Source organism: Pavona decussata, unplaced genomic scaffold, assembly GCF_977016875.1.
Source record: "Pavona decussata unplaced genomic scaffold, jaPavDecu1.1 SCAFFOLD_371, whole genome shotgun sequence".
Lineage (NCBI taxonomy): Eukaryota > Metazoa > Cnidaria > Anthozoa > Scleractinia > Agariciidae > Pavona > Pavona decussata.
Window position 1 is genome coordinate 1455001 of NW_028145747.1, and position 20796 is coordinate 1475796.

The 20796-nt window shown below is 37.5% G+C and overlaps 3 protein-coding genes and 1 long non-coding RNA gene across 15 annotated transcripts in view; 2 read left to right on the forward strand and 2 right to left on the reverse strand.

The window, feature by feature from the left end:
* Window positions 1-1701, forward strand: part of LOC146452403 (cytochrome c oxidase subunit 7A, mitochondrial-like) — a 5789-nt gene extending 4088 nt beyond the window's left edge. Inside the window, exon 3 of the mRNA XM_085097930.1 lies at window positions 1363-1701. Within this exon, the coding sequence (XP_084954056.1) occupies window positions 1363-1456 (94 nt within the window). The 3' untranslated portion in view covers window positions 1457-1701. The remainder of the gene's footprint in view (window positions 1-1362) is intronic.
* Window positions 1-20796, reverse strand: part of LOC146452404 (uncharacterized) — a 100450-nt gene that overhangs the window by 324 nt on the left and 79330 nt on the right. Inside the window, exon 2 of the long non-coding RNA XR_014859763.1 lies at window positions 1-659. This exon is cut by the window's left edge and continues 324 nt beyond it. This is a non-coding gene — a long non-coding RNA (uncharacterized LOC146452404). The remainder of the gene's footprint in view (window positions 660-20796) is intronic.
* LOC146452405 (uncharacterized) overlaps window positions 6727-20796 on the reverse strand; it is a 45673-nt gene continuing 31603 nt past the window's right edge. For 7 of the 12 annotated variants that reach the window (XM_085097926.1, XM_085097924.1, XM_085097925.1 and 4 more), the window contains 4 exons: window positions 14087-14552; window positions 12281-12706; window positions 11552-11620; window positions 6727-10748 (listed from right to left, as the gene is read on the reverse strand). In XM_085097926.1, coding sequence (XP_084954052.1) covers window positions 10338-10748; window positions 11552-11620; window positions 12281-12706; window positions 14087-14461 — 1281 coding nt within the window. In that variant the 5' untranslated portion in view covers window positions 14462-14552 and the 3' untranslated portion in view covers window positions 6727-10337. The remainder of the gene's footprint in view (window positions 10749-11551; window positions 11621-12280; window positions 12707-14086; window positions 14553-20796) is intronic. The other 5 variants (XR_014859752.1, XR_014859756.1, XR_014859755.1 and 2 more) reach the window with 5 other exon arrangements.
* LOC146452406 (uncharacterized) overlaps window positions 19977-20796 on the forward strand; it is a 96043-nt gene continuing 95223 nt past the window's right edge. The window contains exon 1 of the mRNA XM_085097929.1: window positions 19977-20167. The gene's annotated coding sequence lies outside the window, so the exon portion shown is untranslated. The remainder of the gene's footprint in view (window positions 20168-20796) is intronic.

Sequence of the window (20796 nt, forward strand, 5' to 3'; positions counted from 1 at the left end):
ATACTGGGATCTGTGAACATTCCATATTGGGAAATAGAAATGGTGACCTTGAATGCTCTCAAAAGTTGATAGCCTCCAGATTGTTGACACAAGAAGGAAGTGACATGACTTGATTAAATGAGGCAATTACAGTGCAGTACATTGCTGGAAATGCTGTAACTTTGCTTGCAAACAGGAGGACATGTTCTTCCAAATATTTTTTTTGATTAACATATTTCAAAATTTCTGGACTTCTGCCATCTTGGATTTCTACTCGAGACAAACATGTCCTGGAAGAGTTTTGCAGTGCACTATGAAGTGATTTCAAAATGTACTGACATTTTCAAAGTTTGACTCAAGTAGATAAAGTTGAAAAAGAGTTTTGCAGCAAATTCAAAGATAGACATGTGACTTTGCGTCTTGAATGTTTATAATTTTTCAAAGTCAAAGCAAACAGTTAAGTTCAAAGTCATCTTCCTGCAGCAGTAATACTATGTCCAAGCAAGTTTAAGGTATCAGCCACCCTTCAAGACCGTCCGCGCTCGGATCGCTGCCATATTTGAGGTTTCAACGTTTTCAAATAGATATGCTTGAGAACTTTCTTTTAAAAAAAAAATCAGAAGAAAATGTTATTTCTGTCGAAAGATATCGGAGGTAACAGATTTTTTCTCGTTAATTATCTTAATTGATCGTTGACAAGATCTGTCATTGAACTAGTAACATGATACCGAGTGCGTGCTTCGAACGACACAACTCGTGCGAATTGTCTTCGTGTTGTTTATAGCCTTTACCTCGATATTTAGCGTTTGTTTCGGTGAAAATGCCGCCAAAAAAAAAAGAAAAGATCGTGTCCGTTTTCCTCATCGAAACCGAGAGCGAAAAAGAAATCGAAGAGCGAGTTTGACAAAGAATGGGCTGCAAAATTGGCAGAGAGCGACAAAGGCTCATTTTATCGGCAAGAGAAGTGGCTGGAGGAGTTGGATATGAAAAGCGAAAATGCTACAGTTGCTGAGTAGTGTCGGTAGTAATTGAAGTGCTTGGGGTGTATTAAACCAACCAACAGTGCATAGTGTATTTTAGCTTACCTTTATTTTATTAGCTCTGTTTTGCTGGATTTTTCATGTGGCTTTCAATTCCTTCAGGAACATTGCCCCAATATGTTTTTGCTTCTCTGTAGTTTCTGCTAAGTTTCCCCTTTTTGCCGTTAAACGTGGAAATAACAGTCAGTCATCTGGCACTGTCTTAAGTTTTATATGAAAAGTTGAAAAACCTTGGTGAAAAGAGCCCTCTAAAATCTAGCCCTCTAGAATGCCATTAAATCACATTGAGGCGGCAGTTTTAGTCTGTTTTTTCTTTCTTTTTTTTTTTTTTTTTGTTTTGCAGATTTCTGATGTGGGGAGTAGGGATTGGATGCCTGGCTACCATAGGGTGCATGGGACTAATGGCCACAAACAATCTGCCAAAAAAGGAGCGATGATCCAATGGTGCAACTCAAAGTCACACATGCATATTTTGTTAAAGAGGATGAGACATTTAGGATTGTGACAGATGTTTAATAACAGTTCTTTGTGTAAAATTGTCACTGAGCGATTCATTGGGAAGACAATTTTTTATTGCGTGTTGGAACAATGCATCGTAGCTTGCAGAGCTGCTTACATGTACCTCAATAATTATTTTGTACTTTATCTACCAGCTCAATAAAGCGTAATTACATGCATTTCAGACATTGCTTGAATCCTTAATTCTACCACAGCTTGGTTAATGAAACTTTTGCCGGCATTCAGGCACTTGTGTTATTATTGTTATTATTATTATTATTTTTTTTATTAATTTTTTTTTTTTTTGCAATGGAGATAGAGTCGGGGGGAGGGGGTAGGCTTGATTACTAGCCACTGTACAGGAAAATGAGGGGGGGGGGGGAGAGGGATAAAAAGAATGTCTGAGACATACCCCTAACTGCCTGCAATTAAAGCAAACTAAACCGTCTAAACTGCTTCCAGATGAGTCATCTCATGGTATGCTCCAAATAAAATTATTGGAATTTACTAGAGGCCTTTTGTCAAGACTATTTTTCTCTTGTAATAATTTGATGCAAGAACTCAGAAAATGAAACAATTCATCATCATCATCATAATCATTATTATTGAATTTTATTACATGCAACCATACTTGTACAGTACGCTTAGAGTCATGTTGATTGTAAAAATATTTATTTTATCATTCATTGTTCAATAAAATTATTAATTATTATTATTATTATTATATTATTATTATTATAATTATTATTATTATTATTATTATTATTATTATTATTATTATTATTATCATTATTTATGGAACGTTGTACAGGAATGAAAATTATCTCGTGAGTCACCTATACACATCTGATTATTTAAACGCTTTGGATTACAATAGAACTATTAAAGATTTGAAAATGCGGATGAAAGATTATATAGAAGAGAAAGATTCTCGCAGTTATCTACGCAACTAGACCATTGAGAAAAGAAAACCTGTACACAAAAACCCGTTCAAGCCTGAATTATTTTAGGTTTTCTCGCTACAGTCTGATTGCGTAGATAACTGCGAGAATCTCTCCTATATATGAAAAATTTATTTCTTCTAGTACCAACTTAGAAGTTTAGGATTTAAGTAAAATTTTCCGTGCAAACTGTTATAGTCATCAAAACCAATAAAAAGCCAGAGGTTCGCTTGACAAACCATACCACAGTCATCAAAGCTTAAGCGTTTGTATGCTGTTAAAATTCGATCGAAAATTAAACAAAAATATTCCCTCGAAAACCTACAAAAATTACAATAAAGTTTGAAAAAGCTCACCAGGTGTGTTTTGCTGTGTTTTCATGGCTTCTCAAAGCTTCCGAAAGCCGTTTTGAGAGGTTTATCTCTGAGCGGCTGGTCCACATGCAGTATTGTATTATGCAAATGGAAATAAAACTTGAATCGAATCATTTTGAATGTAATTTGATTCGTCATTTGAGGAGAGCACTTCAAAAACCTCGCTAAAACTGCCTCATTATTTGCCAAGAAGGATGATGTACGGTCTTTCCTGAGCAACTCGTTCTCAGAGAAGTTCATTTATTGAGACACAGACCGTTGTTGAAAACAAAGTTGAATTCAAATCGGGCGCCATTTTTGCCGTGGACTACCCGTGTCACTGGAATGTCATGACAAACCTAGGCATTAAAATGTGCCCGACCGAGGGAATCCACGTGGAACCTTTGGCTCGCAACAAACTGCACACACTCCCTCCCGGGTACGTGAAGTTTTGTATCAGCCAGAGGAGTTTCTTGTTACGCTATCCCGGGGATGAATAGTCTATAAATGAGATTACTAATTTAAAGGAATTTCAGTAAAACAAACCTATTATCCAAATTCGATCCAAATGTTTGTTGGTGAGGAGGGTAAAACAATAGCTATCTTTTAGAAGTAACACTAAATGTTCAGTCCATCAGTGTTCATCCGCACATTCATTGCTTTTTGGTGGAAAATCTCTTACGCTTCTAATAGTCGGAAGAACTCCTAGACGGGGGGGGAGGGGGGGGGGGGCTCACTCCCCCGCAAGCCGCTCCGCCGAGGGTAGGGATATAATATTGTTTTTGTCTTAACAAATGTTTATTGATCGTTTCCCGTCTATTCGTTTCAACTGTAAATGTATCAACCGTCTCACAGTCTTCAAACATTATATGTAAGTCAAGTCCAAGCAACAACCGTGGACGATAATCCTGCTGGTATACGTTGGATCAATTGTAGAACACTCTCTCCACATGGCCTTAATATTCGCGAAGAAATGTACTAGCTTTTTCCTTTTATTATTTTTTATTTTTTATTTTTTGTTACTATTATTTCATTTGCTTCATATTTACTGTCAATCAATTTAGTTTTACGTAGTTCCGCTATTGCGCAAATATTTGTCAGCTATATAAGCGTGTGTCCCAATGTAAATTTTCATTATACCTGAAGAAGGCTGGTTTGGCCAGTAACCTTTAAACCGTAATTCTACGTTGTATCGGTCTCTGCTTCTTTTATCATTATATGTAACAACTCTGTAATGAGGAAGCCTTATTCTATAACCTCTATGGTTTCTCCTAAGGCTTCCTCGCCACTTTCTCTGTAATATATATTTTGTGTACTCTCATCTTGCTTTTTTTTTTTGTAACATGTGTGGAGGTAAAATAATTTTTTTCCTCTTTAATTTGTGAATTTGCCAAAGTATATAATTGTTTGCAAAAGTGGATTTTTTTTTTTCGTAAGGGTCTAATTATGCCTCCTTAGTATTGATCTGCCTTTTTTTAACTGGTCGTCCTATTCTTTAAATATTTTTCGGGGACGACTTTCTTCCAATGTTACAGCCCCCAGCTATACCTCAGTTAGTAGCCAATTTTACAATCGACGTGTGAAAAGTTTGTTTTTGACACGGTGTGTGTATCGGGGCTCAGGTCAAATACACAAGATGTGTAACAATGTTTAGCTGCATAGGTCATCTGAAGGCAGGGAAAAAATATATTTGGTCAGTGAAAGTTCCCAAATAAACCCTTTTGCCACTTCGCCTAGAGTGGATTTGTGAATTTATTTCACAAATTAAAGATTTAGTGGTCGCGCTCCTGCCATCATTCAATCGTCACGAAAAAAAAGTATCAAGAGAGCAGAGGTTGAGCAGCTGCATTTTTTTAAATAGAATATTATTTAAATTTCAGATATGCGGAGGCCAAACATGAATTGTCCTGTAACGGGGAACATAGAGAATTATAAAATAGAGATGAACCTCGGGTAGCACAGAGGTCCCTTTGCTGTGTTAGTCATAGGAACCTGTACAGCAAGTCCAGTTATTGTCCTTCAGGCCCGTAGCAAGGGGAGGGGCAGGGGGGGCTTGAGCCCCCCCCCCCCCCAGAATTTTTGGAAGTTAATAAACTATGTGCCAAAAAAGGATAATTAAAACAGATTAATGTGCACTGATCAATCAGTCTTGAACTCTGATGCTGCAAGTGCCTTTTCACAACCTTCAATAATTTGTTTACTACCTGTTAGTTTCTTTCGCTAACAGTTTGTTTTTATATACAACGGCAACGAAGGCACTCCTACCTTGTAAATCGGAAATAAGAACCAAAATTGATCGAAATCAACCAATATCAAACCGTGAAAGCTGTTGAAATAAACTACTTGTTTTTTAAGACATCCGCTCATTGATAGCAACATAAATGCCCTTAGTTTATAACAATTTAGTATTCCCGCGTTGTCAAAAGCCACACAAATATGTCCTCTCAAGAGCAAAATTTTCCTGCCGTCGGATTCTCACTGCCCGATTAGAGAAAGAAAAATTTGTCCTCGTTTGTATACGTCCTCCTTCAAGCGTGAAATTAAATTTCACGTGGTCATTAGTCCGCGTAAAAAAAACGGCAAAGAAATGTACCAAAAGGTGTGACGCAGGTGCAAAGTTATTGATTTGCTTACTAAATCTACCGCTTTTTTATGTCTCGTTGTATCTTAAACTCCCTAATCTGTCTGTTTTTGGGGGGTGACGGGCCGGGAGGGGGGGAGAGTAGTTTTGTTTAACCATTTTGCTCGGCCCCCCTAGTTATTTTAGCCTTGCTACGGGCCTGTTCTTGTATTTTCACGGTATGTGTTGGAAAAAATGCCCGGTTCGACCTTATAGCATATTCAATTAAATTGGACAAAACGTAGATGGTAAAATGTATTTTTGCCACAAAAGACATGCAACAGCAAATTCAAACGGCAGCGTTTACAGCTTGAGCCTGCGAATGGTTATGCTCTGAAAAACTCGGCACAGAACATTTTTCCGCTCTGCCTTAAGCAACGACAACGGCGACCACAACGAAAAGGTCATTTCAAAATTAAAGTTCCTTTTATTTGTGCTACTTCGCGATTTTTTCAACTTGTAAAAAGCGGTGAACTACCCAGGAACCAAACTTGTAGAAGTGGCGTTTGAGATTCGAAAATTCACAGTCGTATGCTCACGTTCTCCACCAAACCTTGAATTTGGTCATTTTTAATACGTTGTTGTTTTGCAGAAGACCCGTTCGCTAAGTCTCGGTAACCGAGCGTCCTCTTCGAATCCCAGGCGCGGGCGCTAAGCGCGCGAGTGTTAACTCACAACATCTAGCGCTTACCCGCCGCGCCTTGGCTTTGAAAAAAAAACGCTTGGTTACCAAGACACTAGGAATTTTTTCGTGAAAGACTGAGAGGACTGTTTGTTTACCAAATGTAGGGGTAGAAACGACGAGAAAAGACACATTTGTTTGATGGAAACTAAACTTAATTTTCTCGAACTGTGTATTCCCAGCAGCCCCATGGTTAAACCGTTGACCAAAACATCACAGTCGTTTGTGCAAAGTAAGTATAAATAACGATTAAGCGTACAGCATGCGCATTAACCATGAAATAGGATGAGAAACAAGAAGATGTCTTGTTTACTGTTACCATGGTAATGACCTGAGTATCAGGCTTTCCTAAGGGGGAGGAGGAGAAGAGTAAAGGAAGGCTTTTCTTCCCTCTTTTCCTCTCCCCGCCTCCCGCGATACTCAGGCTGCCATGATAAGTTCACGACAACAAAGAGGACACGTTTCGTGTTTTCCAAGTATTTTCTACCTGACAAAAAAAAATTAAGGATGGTCGCAACGGGGTTAACCATCAGCCGTAAAACAGCCTAAAATTCAACCGCAAACGGTCAAAGCTATCACCCCATTGAGAACCTCCTAAAAAGGCAACCACTAATGCAAAAATATAGAAATTTATTCGTCGCAACACTTCCACTATTGTAGTCATATTCTGAACGTAGAACACTTTCTATATCTTTCAAGCACCAACAAATTGAAATTGAATAAATTTCAATGTGATCTCGAACTATCAATTTTACGTGGTAGGAGCATATAGTCCAATATATGTTACTAACTAAATACACGTATCAAACCATTTTTAAAACTATACAGCTGAATAAATTTTTGAAATCTTTTCAACTGAATAAATTTTCTTAAACTCTAGAGCTGAATAAATTTTTGAAAACTATAAAACTGAATAAATTTTTGAGTCCAATACAGCTGAATAAATTTTCTGAAACTATAAACCTGAATAAATTTTTGAATCCAATACAGCACAATAAATTTTCTGAAACTATAAACCTGAATAAATTTTTGAATCCAATACAGCACAATAAATTTTTGAAAACTATAAACCTGAATAAATTATTGAATCCAATACAGATGAATATATTTTTAAGAACTATACATCTGAATAAATTTTCTAAAACTATACAGCTGATTAAATTTTTGAAACTTCAGTAAAACTGAATAAATTTTCCAAAACTATACCACTGAATACATTTTCTACAACTATGCAAATGAATAAATGTTTCAAAACTACACAACTGAATAAATTTTTGAATCCAATATAGCTGAATAAATTTTCTAAAACTACACAACTGAATAAGTTTTCTAAAACTACACAACTGAATAAATGTTCTAAAACTACACAACTGAATAAATTTTCTAAAACTACACAACTTAATAAATTTCTAAAACTACACAACTGAATAAATTTTCTAAAAATACACAACTGAATAAATGTTCCAAAACTACACACCTTAATAAATTCTCTTAAACTACACAACTGAATAAATTTACTAAAACTACACAACTGAATAAACTTCTAAACCTACACAACTGAATAAATTTTCTAAAACTATACAAATGAATAAATTTTCTAAAAGTACACAACTGAATAAATGTTCTAAAACTACACAACTGAATAAATTCTCTTAAACTACACAACTGAATAAATTTTCTAAAACTACACAACTGAATAAATTCTCTTGCAATACACAACTGAATAAATGTTCTAAAACTACACAACTGAATAAATTTTCTAAAACTACACAACTGAATAAATGTTCTAAAACTACACAACTGAATAAATTCTCTTAAACTCCACAACTGAATAAATTTTCTAAAACTACACAACTGAATAAATTCTCTTGAAATACACAACTGAATAAATGTTCTAAAACTACACAACTGAATAAATGTTCTAAAACTACACAACTGAATAAATTCTCTTAAACTGCACAACTGAATAAATTTTCTAAAACTACACAACTGAATAAATTTCTAAAACTACACAATTGAATATTTTTTTTAAAACTACACAACTGAATAAATTTCTAAAACTACACAACTGAATAAATTTTCTAAAACTACACAACTGAATAAATTTTCTAAAACTGCACAACTGAATAAATTTCTAAAACTACACAGCTGAATAAATTTCTAAAACTACACAACTGAATAAATTTTCTAAAACTACACAACTAAATAAATTTTCTAAAACTACACAACTAAAGCCCCGTCTACACAAGCAGTTTTTATGTGGCAATTTTTATTTGCCCGTGTAGATGAAGAAAAATGAGCAATTTTTATGTAACAACTGCATTTGCTGAAAAGCTGGCGTGTTAGTTTTTATGTGGCAAATAAAAATTGGCACATAACAAAAATTGTCCGTGTAGGCGAGATGCCACATAAAATGTGACAATTTTTTCAACGTCATCTGTAGAACCCAGTCCCTACAGTCCCTCACATTTGCGCATCCAGCATGGCGCCATCTTGCTTTTTGCCTTTCCATGGACATCTCCGCTGTGCGAGATTATTACTGACGCAAATTAACAACAAATATTTGTCGAGCCATCTACACGGGCAAATAAAAATTGCCACATACAGTTGCCACATAAAAATTGCTCGTGTAGTCGGGGCGTAAATAAATTTTCTAAGACTACACAACTGAATACATTTTCTAAAACTACACAACTGAATAAATTTTCTAAAACTTCACAACTAAATAAATTTTCTAAGACTACACAACTGAATAAATTTTCTAAAACTATACAACTAAATAAATTTTCTAAAACTACACAGCTGAATACATTTTCTTAAACTATACACCTGAATAAAATTTCTAAAACTATACAACTGAATATATTTTCTAACACTACACAACCGAATAAATTTTCTAAAACTACACAACTGAATAAATTTTCTAAAACTATACGACTGAATAAAGTTTTGAATCCAATAGAGCTGAATAAATTTTCTAAAACTACACAACTGCATACATTTTCTAAAACTATATAGCTAAATAAATTTTTTAAACCTATACAACTGAATAAATTTTCTAAAGCTATACAAATGAATACGTTTTCTAAAACTATACCGCTGAAAACATTTTTTGACACCTACACAACTGAATACATTTTCTAAAACTATACAGCTGAATAAATTTTTGAATCCAATACAGCTGAGAAATTTTTTGAATCCGATACAACTCAATAAATTTTCTAAACCTATAGGACTTCATAAATTTTTGAAACCTATACAACGGAATAAATTTTCTAAAACCATACCACTGAATTAATTTTCTAAAACTATACAGCTTAATAAATTTTTGAAACCTATAGAACTAAACAAATTTTCTAAAACTATACAACTGAATAACTTTTTCAAAACTATACAACTAAATAAATTTTCTAAAACTATACAACTGACTAAATTTTTTAAAACTATACGACTGAATAAATTTCTTAAAACTATACAACTAAATAAATTTTCTAAAACTATACAATTGAGTAAATTTTTCAAAACTATACAACTGAATAAATTTTCTAAACTTATACAACTAAATAATGTTTTCAAAACTTTACAACTTAATAAATTTTTGAATTGAATCCAATACAACTGAATAAATTTTCTACAACTATAGGACTGCATAAATTTTTGAAACCTATACAACGGAATAAATTTTCTAAAATTATACAGCTTAATAAAGTTTTGAAACCTGTACAACTGAACAAAATTTCTAAAACTATACAACTGAATAAATTTTTCAAAACTATAAACTAAATAAATTTTCTAAAACTATACAACTGACTAAATTTTTAAAAAACTATACAACTAAATAAATTTTTCAAAACTATACAACTAAATAAATTTTCTAAAACTATACAATTGAGTAAATTTTTCAAAACTATACAACTGAAAAAATTTTCTCAACCTATACAACTAAATGATGTTTTCAAAACTTTACAGCTGAATAAATTTATACTTCATTATTTTTATACTAATTTACTTAGTAGCATTATTTTCCCTCCAACAACACAAATCTATCTTCCTCATTTAAATTAACCCTTGAAAGTGGAAAATATTGTGCTCAAAACATCGAACATAAACGAGTCCTTCACAGCAGCAATTAAAGTACTAAGTAAAACTCTCAGTTTCTGCGATTGCTGTTGTTGTTTTTTCTAATACAAATTGGACTATTACGAGAAGAAAACGTTTGTCAAACTAATAGCTTATTTTGTGGCAAACATTGCCGGTATACGTGATAATCACGTACTTTCCTTTTTCCTCCTCGATGACAAGACGAAATTTCATCTCACACTCAGGGCGTTTGCATTCTCCGGACCCTCTAAAGAACGGTGCCGAGTACATCTTGCGGGAATTTTCAGACCTCACGTGGTTGTTTTTGAAGCGCAAACTGCACCATGGGTTACTTTGCTTAATTTTGGTACTAAAGATTCGGGTCCAATCCCCACCCAACAGTCGTCCCCCGCTGGGAAAGGATTTGATGGGTATCTTATCCCAGTCTTCTTTCCTCAGCTTAAATCGTGTTTTTGTCTGGGCGATGGTCCTCAGAAAATAGTTTTCTTCTTCTTCTCCTTCGTCCTCTTCTTCACAGTCGAAGCCATCTTCGGTCTATACCAACAAACAAAATACCAAAATACAATCAAAATAGTCAGTGCCCGTTCCACAAACGATTGATCATAGAGAGATTTAGAATCGCGTTTACGGGAAACGTCAAACGTGAGATTGCGCAGTTTATGACTACGCGGGAAAAGCAGATGTCAGAAAGGGCTATTAAATCCAAAAAGAAAATTGGGGGTAAACACGCATTTTTTGAAGCTTTTTTATCTCTGAAAAATGCATGGTTACCCCCACTTTTTTTGTATACCAAGAGCACTTGCTAAGTTCTGTTTTCTCCGCATACTTTTTTAAGCCGCGCAAAAATATCCCTGCATTAGTAGGCACCACCCATAGGAAACCTGAGTATCTCGAGATGCGCAGGAAGCGTGCGCAGTACCAAAAGTAGGCACCCTCCTTAAAAAATGAGTACATAGATGAGAATAGTGCAAAATAATCCTGGTCTTTGATGCTAAGGCAAAACTACTCAATTCTACTGAGAAACTAAAAACAACTAGCGGCATATGTAGGATAAACATGGTCACGTGGTCATCCCTGGCGTTTGCGGTTTGCAGTAAACAACAATTCTAAATCTCTCCTTCTTATATTACGAAACTGAGAGTTCAGAGAAGGCGAATTTAATTTTTAGGTTACGTTTTCGGTAGCGTCGTTGTACTCGCTGCTTTAGGTCCCTAACAGCGCTCGTGGAATAATTGTTAATTGTATGCATATACTATTGCTCTAAGAAAAGAGAATATAGGTGCGTTTTTATTTTCACAAAACGAGCATATAAACAGACTTTTGTGTCAAGTACGTACCATTCTATTTCGGGAGAAGTGCTCCATGGGAAGCTGGATGGGCCTGTTAGCATGTCCGGCAATTTGCAGCTGTACAGAAAAAGTAACATAATCTGATTGGTGAAGTTTGTGTTTAGGGTGGAGTTTCCCAAGTTAACTTTGCATGTATTTTCAAAGTGCGTAAGCCGTGTAGCACTCCAATGAAGTGAAATAAAATTGTGGAAGCATTCTTACAGTGAGTGAATCACATCAATGCCCTTACGAACCTATCCTAGGCTTGTAGCCATAGAAACATGCACAAAGCAAGGGAATTTAGTTCATCAGGGAACAAAAGAAAAAGTTTGTAACTCTAAATTTGGTGAGACCTCGGTGACAAGGTGTATAATGGACCTGCAATGTATTTGGACTACCGTAAAGAGATTGAGTGCTGACGTTTCGAGTCTTGCCCTTCGTCAGAGCAAATCCCTCTATGGATCAGATTTGTATTTAATTCATAATTGGATTCGCTCTGACGAAAGGGCTAACGCTAAGAATGTCAGCACTCAAATCTCTTTACGTTGGCCACGCCACCTTATCAACTCAGTTGATTAAAACATAGAAATAGTGATGCAAAGTTTGTTACAGATCCAAGCCAATCCACTGCATGGGTCCAAAATGTATCTCAGTGCACACTGGACCAGTGCAAGTTTTATATTGTTGCTGTTCGGACACGTGCAAGTTTTATATCGGTACACAATAACCATAGCCTACCTGTAAAGGCATATGCTTCATCACGGAACCTGCTTCCTTTTCTCGGCTCACAGGGACCATAATAACTCCTGGGCGTTGTTGATCCTCGTTAAAAACAGTTACGTGGGAAGAAGCCCTCTGAGTAGGCGTAAGGCAGGAACAACGACAATTCTTGCGACAGCCTTGGCCCATAGCCGCAGTGTTGTCTTCGCGACCTTGAAATCGCCGCTGTTCGTCTGGTTGGTATCGCAGTGAGCCATGACGACCATTGTAGGTACGCACGGGATGGTTGTGCGTTTGTGTTGCGTTGTTTCGCAAACGTTTCACTTGTAAGGTTAGCCCTTGCATGTGATTACTCAAGCTGTAAAGAGGGAATGTAGCCCGAGAAGGCAAATGCCCCATTGGAGCGTCCCAATCTTCAGAAGCAATCTGGGAGGGCGACCAAATCTGGTGACAACCGTCAAGATTATAAAACGTTAAACGTTTACAACTTATCTGACCACTGAAAGTAAAAATACCTAGGCCTCCAATAGAGTGACAACGTATGAGACATTTTGGATCTGGTTGTGCGAATACAAGGCATCGGAATCATCGAGGTTTTTCTTTTAGGTTTTGGTGCGAGGGTAAAAGTATCGGCAGCGCAATTTTGTACAGGGATTGTGTAGACGGATAACAGACCAGAAGCCTTTTCAACCAGAAATGAGAATTTGGGCACAAAATTGGAATCAGTGTTAGAAGAACACCTTAAATTACCCTTTGTTTTCGATGCTTTAATGTTAATTGCTAACGCTTTTCATCGCACTTGTAAACTACCCTAATTACAGTGGAAATGTTATCGTTTTGCTAGGTTTTCTGACTATTTTCGTGTGCTTCCATTATCCTCGAGTAAATGCGTGGCCCGTGTACGCCAGGATAACGCCATTACAAGTGTAAGACCTAGCACAGTAAACAGCTTGTGACAACTGATTAGAATGTTGTGAAGCAGCGGAGAACAAAGTTCGAAAATATTGCGCCTGTATGTACCTTGTGTTTGGGCTTTTTGCAAGCGTAACCTGCCTTGCCCTAAAGGCTTTTGTTTGCGTCCTACGACCTGGCCGTGTGAACGAGTGTTAAATCAACCACGACGTTACACTATATTTAACAATTATTCACCGAAGTGGAGGTGAATAGTGATCACTTTCACCGACACTGAGGTGAATAATTGTTTTAGTATATACCACACAAGCTGAATAAGAAGTGGACCAAAAATTACTTTATTTTTGACAATATACCGACAAATGGCGGGAAATTTTAAAATCTCGCGCGCCGCGCGGTAAGCGATTTCTTATTGTAGAAAGTTCCGTCTCGCTTTCTTGTAGACAAACAAAACTTCTGGAGGCACTTGTTCAGTTGCTCACGTGTCTTTTCTTCGATTGTTGTGTGAAATGTGTCCTGTTGTTGAAACCATACTGCAAAACATTAGATGTTTCATTGTTTACATTGTAATTATAGTGCTCGACAGTTTTCGTAAACAATGCATTGTATTTTTATTTTTCGCCTTAGAATATGAGGTTTCAAAGACTAAATAACTTACCATGTCATGCCGTCAAACCAAAATTTGTTGCCATTTTTTTATTTTTTGTAATAGCCGTCTCTTTTATCGAAATATTTTCCCCTTAAGTGACCGTGGCGAAACGGGAAGCCATCTTGTTTCTCTTCGGTTGCTCGGAGGTGAATAGTAGTTGGCTAATCACCTCCGAGCTAGCCAATCAGCGCGCGCGAAAAGCACTATTCACTTGTGCGGTATATACTAATCATGGATATTCCCTTCTTTGAGGGACCTCTCACCTCTGTCCCGATCGGGTATATTGGCCAATGAGTATTCCTGTTCCTGGAGAGCTGCCCGTCGTCCGGTTCGCCAACTTGAGCCCATGTTGACGGTTCCAACTGGGGATCCTCAAATTCTTCATAGGTAACTGGAGCTACTGATCCAGGGGCGTTTATTCTTGAAATACTGCTCAGAGGGTCTGCATGGAAGCTTGATGGCGGAGCCATTGGCACTGGGACGCGCTGATGTTCGATAGCGCTTAAAACTGGCTCTGTGTTTTCTTGCTTTACAGGCATCGCACTCATTGTATTCATTCGGCAGCTGTGCCTACTGTCAGTGGGTTCTTCTTCCAGCTTCCAACGATCGCTAGGAATTAATTCGTTCAAGGAGTACATCACAATCCGCCGAGTCTGTTTTCTTTGAACTCTGTCAGCGATTAGTGATTATTAAACAGGGGGATTTTGAATGTTATGACACAAAGCAACCCTGCAAAAGAGGATAAAAAGTAACAAGCACTGAGAATATGCCCAGCGACAGTTGTAGCTTGTTTGGGGGTGACGGGTGGAGGAGGAAGAACAGAAGTTTCTGCCTCTAGTTTCCTGGACCTCCGCTTCCTACCCATTACTGAAATAGCGTTGCCTTTCTTCGTCTTTGGCTTCCAACTTTTGTTACCTTAGGGATACTACTTTCCACGAAAACAGAACACCCAATTGGCCTGCCAAACGGCCACGAACCCCACATGCCTACGCCTACCCGGGAAACTGTAACACTGAGGCCATAGTTTCAGTGTTAGTAAGTTATAACAACAACCAAAATAACGGAAGAAAACAATAAGATCAAAGAACTACAGCTTTTAAATAGTAAGTCTACTTTGTCACTGCCCATAATGTATCGGTAAAGTATCGGCGATCCGTCGAGGAAATAGCAACCGCATCGGCGAACATACGTATCGGCCTAGTGTCCGTCGAGATATCGATCGGCAGTAAGCGTAACGACCGACGTACATATTGACCGGTCGACACTCGATCGATACTCGGTCGATATCCTGACCTTCCTCTTATAGATCATGTGTCTTATAGGGGGCTTCGATCAATGGTAGCGATCGCTATCTCGGTCGACAGTGTACCGCTAATCGGTCGACGCATCGAACGGGGTACCTGTCGGCCGATATAACTAGCGATACATCGACACCTCATCGACACATCAGCGATACTTCATTGATATTTCACCGCTAAGCGACCGAGAGTATCGGGATATATCGGTTAACATATCGACCCAGGTCGAGCAACTGGTAGACAGAGCACTGCTATATCGGTCGACATATCAAAACTTGATTGCCGCATTTTTTTCAGGGATAATTAAGTTTCAACTTGGAAAAAAAATTCCATACAATACAGTTAACTACGTTACTTTGTCCTCTACACGTAATTGATCACATAACTTGTAAATGTCATTGTCAAACTAGCTGTAAAATTAGATCATATATTTTAAAAGTATTGAATAGCTTCATCATCCTTGGAGACCCAGGGGCAGTCAGTCGGGGGCGGGCGAAATGGCGCGACGAAACTTTTAAAGAACCGACGAAAGAACGCCTGGGCTCCTAAAAGTTGTTTTTTTTCTTAGGTTTAGCATGAGTTTTTAGCCTCTTTGATCCAAATTCTTGTAATTTTACCAGGTTTTACTAATTCTAATTACTATATTGTAAACTTCAGTCCCAACGAGGTTTTTGTAATTTTTCTAGATACTGTAAACACATTGTAATTAATTTTTAATGGGCGAACGTGGTGATTAAACATTTTTTTATTATTATTGATGTAAGCTAGAATTGAGTGGCTGATTACCTGTTGGAGTTCGAGATCGTTGATTGCATAAAATGATGACTTTTAGTAGTTAGTTATCAATCGATTTTATTAGCTGTTAATGACACCGCGAGATAATAGCAATCTGACGGATACCGGAAATTCTCGTGATTGTTACGTGCATCGACTACAAACCTTATCGTCAGCGCTAATTATATCTGGTTACGCACTGTCAGTAAATAGTCTTCATCAAGAAAAGAGAAAGACAAAAAGACACAAGGCTTTCCTAAATGAAAACTTTTAGCAAAAATTGACAATCAAACCTTTTCTTTCTGTTTTAGTTCGACTACCAGTAGCACTTGGGCATCAGTTCCACAAAGTCTGCAGCCAGGCACCAGTAATGATCTTATAAGCTATGACCTCTGGTCTAGTTTCCTTCCTATTCTAAAATTATTCGGTTTAGATCTGTTTGTCATAGCGTAATTTCTTCGCTGCGAACTTTCCAATATCCATCGTTTAAACCGTCGAGTACTACTTAGAAGTTATTCTTTCCATTTATCGCTTTAAAAAGGTTTGTTTTATTTCTGAAAACGGCAGATTAGAGTCTTAAATTATGCGTGTGGCCGCCATATGAATTTTGAAAAAAAAAAAAGATACCCGACCGAAAACTTGACACCGTCTGCCCTGCAGACACCCCGCGTTATTTATGTGCAGATTTTAAGCTACCATGAGCCAAGTTTAGATACGTCTGCCCTCAGGTCATCCTGCGTAATAACAATAAAACCATTTAATACGGTGTCATATTTGTTTTTCATTCCAAATGTTTATTGTTAGTTGAGCAATTGCAAGCTCCGGCTAGACAGCAACATGCTCTCTCGGGGGGAGGGGAGAGAGCTTGCTCGCAGACCACCGTAGGCGGCCATCGATCCCTGGCCGGCCAGCTCCAGTTACGGACACCTTTTTCGCGTTCAGAAGGTGTCCGCTTACGAGAGCTTTTACTGGTAATCAACGGATAAACTTTGTTTTGTCCAATCACACTTTTGAAATGTAGGTTAAAAAAAGACATCAGATGATCATCAACGTTTCGATTACAAAAAATATATTTTGAAGTTACAATTCTAATTTTTTTTTGGCCGTTGTAATTGCATCCAAATCACTGTAAACTTTATTTACCACACGTTTAAAAAATTGTCCCCATGACGTGAAGAAGTGAGACGTATAAAAGAACCGCAAAGAAACGAGACTTCGAGACTCGTATTTCTGTCGATATGTCGAACATGCACTGCTTTATATCTGATCTGTAGGTCGATAAAAAGACGACGGCTTTCAAAACGTCATACATCAATGTGATCCTAGACCTTTGAACCTCGACAAAAACTCGTACTCTGAATGCATCGCACCGGAAATGCTTGGGTAACGCACTCTTCTTAGAATTACGTTCGATGTTTTTCAAATTTGAATTGGAATAAAATAAATGTTTAGTTTAATGCACGTTTGGAATGCCTTATTTTGCACTTACAGATCTAAACAGGATTCTTTTTTTTTACCGGCAACCCCCCGAAATTCTCTCGAAAATGGTATCTTCTTATAATGATATCTCCGTATAACACTACAAGGCAGCTTTTGGCAGATATTTTTTTCACCGATTTGATACGATTCATGATCATCCAAATGATACCACTGGGGACAGAGCGCAAATTGACACATGGCGTTATTTCGGCCCCCTGATTGGTCAGACGCTAGCGGTTTCCAGCGCCGCCCGCTGTGTGAAAAATCTGGAACTGGAAACCGGAACCAAACCAGAATCCAGAACCGGAATCCAACAATGTCAAATAAAACTGTCAAATAAAACACGTGAGATGAGGGATCTTACTAGCTTTAAACACGCGATATCCTAGGATATAACTTTTTATCATGTTTTTTTTTCCTATTGTTGTTATATTGAATTTAAATTATTACTATTTTTACTACTATTATTAGCCTTGATTACCATGTAAACTAGACAGTTTCGTTTACGACAGTCGATAGGAACAGACACAATTGTCATTTCTTGTGCTAATTATTGTTAGTTAATCTCTAGTCTTAATTTTTATAATTTGTAATTATCACACGGGACGTCTGAAAACCAGCTTGCTGAGCCATTTGCCGTGTTTAAATAAAGTTGATTGATTGATTGATTGAATGATTGATTGATTGATTGATTCGCAATCCAGAATCCGAGATCCGGAATCCTGAATTTGAAAACTATATCTTGAAGAAAGTCCAATATTATTTATATATTTTCACAAAAGTTCACTATCTGTGGTGTTAGCAGAGTGTGACGAGTAAAAAACGCAAGATGAAGGACCTTAAAGGGACTATGTCACCACAGACGCCTGCGCACGTTGATGAGAAGCATTTGAAATGGTTGGGCCAACTTTTTCAAATGCCGCTGGAGAGTTCAGGAAGCTCTATTCATCTGTTTAAATCGCGTTCATCTTCGGAAAATTAGCTCAAATTTTTCTTCACAAACGTTCTTTAGTAATTACAGATTTTGAGAATCTGTCTGTGGCGATATTTTTGAAAGCTCTTGCAATGGCGAAAAAGCAAAAATCCAACGACGAGTTTTGGCAAATTAGTCTTAAACGGACCATATGTCTACTGTGCATGTGCCCCAGCTGACATGGTGCCTTTAAGGCAATGTTTAATATATATTTGATTATTTCTACTCAACGCCCTATCCTATCCAAGCGCGGCGCCGCAATCTTTCGAAACTCCACGTTTTCGGACGATACTCTCCTGTTCCTAATTTTTTACCTTGTTACTACTCAAGTGAATGGTGCCTAACGGCTCAACTAACTTTCAATAAAGATGCATGTGAGAGTCAATTCGTGTTTCACAAAACCTTCCTTTTACATAAACTAGCACTCAAGCGGTGGCTTTCGCTTCACGGGTAATTTTGCTGGTCAAGTTACGAATAATTGACATCTGACAGTGTACTCCTCCAACCTACTAATGAGAATAATAAAAATAGAGTCTTTCCCTAACCAGTACCTCGTTGACAACATGGACCAAAAGTGTAAAAATAAATTTCAGCTCTCTCCATAAGGAGGGGCGGGCAGGTATTGTCCATGTTGTTAAATATTTCTCACCTAAAACATTCACTGCCAGTTTAAAAACTCCATGTTTTTAAAATTTCGTCTTATCGTCCTCAAACTTTCAATGGGCCCCACAATCCCTCACGTCCACCAGACTCCTCAGAAAAGATTTTGTGACGTCATCTGCCCACCTTACTCTTGGGCTTCTGTGCGGGTTTTTTTAAACAATATTTTTGTACGACGTTTGCTCTGAGCTGCAAAGTGTTTATCAAGAGTGCTTACGTTTTGTTTTTAGAATTGTTGTTATTTGTATTATTTTACTATTGATTGACCTTTTTACAAATTACTAGATTGCGGAATGTGAAGAATGAATTATATTAAACATCCCGTTTCTATCTTATTCCAGAGTAGCCAGAGAGCCGATTGAAACTTTAAACAAATCTTCATTATAGTGGATGAGATGTCCCTTTAGGAGAAAATCGGGTAGATTGCAGCAAGGTACGGTTACATTACGCAATTGGTCAAGTTGAGAAGATGTTTTAAAATGCAACATGTGCGCACCCCATCGTCTCATCGTCTTAGCGGGAACTGAAAGCTTTGAAAATTTTGTGAAATATGAAATGACTCCATCATAGTCGTGTTCTCGGAAGCGAAATCAAAACCGAGGCACCGTTCACTTTCAGTGGGGTAGGGTAGAAAAAAAAAAAGCCCTCATTGGGGGATGGGGGGGGGGGGGGGGGGACTACGTGAGTAAATTAAGTGAGTGGAAAAGATAATCCAAAAAAAGCCCCTTCGGAGGATTGAGGTGGAGCGGGAAGAGGGCGCTGAGTACAAATAATCATATACTTAAAATTGCGTTGGTGTTGATCCCGCCCTGCTAACAGCGGCTAATGAAATTTTGCAGTTTCTCTCAAATAGTTTCAATTCTGTATTGCAGATTCCGCCTTGTAGATTTCCGGATCCTCCGAATCGAGAGTTTTCGGATTTATTGCTTTGCACACACCTTCCACTGGCGAAAACCGATCCGCAGTGGGGTAGGGCGGGGCAGTGGTGCAGCTTTTGAACTTAGCTAAAATTTTTGTCCAAATACCCATTGCAGTGAATTTGTGGATGGTCAAACGACTCTCCAAACGTCTGAGGAAATTTGTCAGGAAGTCCACTAAAACGGTCAAAAGTCTCCATTGCGTCGCATTGCTCGACTGTACCCCTCCTCTTCCTCACAGGAGTCGAGGTATCGTCAATTAAGATTTTGTGCATAGTTAATTTCCATAACTTCTTCAGTGCAAGAAGACAATTTTTGGAAAAATTTGAGAACTTTTTAGACGCAACAAATCGAATTCGCACGGAGACAAAACTTATATACATTGAAAGCATTTCATGTGGTCTTCAGTTTGCGATCGAGAAACAAAGATTCCGATCCCAGCAAGAAACATTAGCCTTCAGAGAAGATTACTTGTTTGCATGAACCGGCAGAGAAGGTCAGTATGGCGTATCGCTGTAGTTGTTTAAAGGAGGAGTTCTCATGTATCACGGTTCGTTCAACCCTAAGACCCCTACGAATCAAAAGAATTTTCAGAACTCAAAACCTTAGATCAAGGATAGTGGAGTTCAAACCACCAGAAGTTTTTCATTGATCAAGACAATTTCAATACATTTTCCTCTATAACCAAGGCGAGAGCGAACAACAGCGTATTTGTGACGCTTCATTGGGTCACGGTAACGAATAGGCGAAAATCGCATATTTGTTTTTCGCACAAAAGGAAGTAAATAAAACAAATCAATTGCACCATGTGGAAATGTTTTGCAGTATCGTTAATACATATCTACGAAAGTGACTACAATTTAGGATTTAAC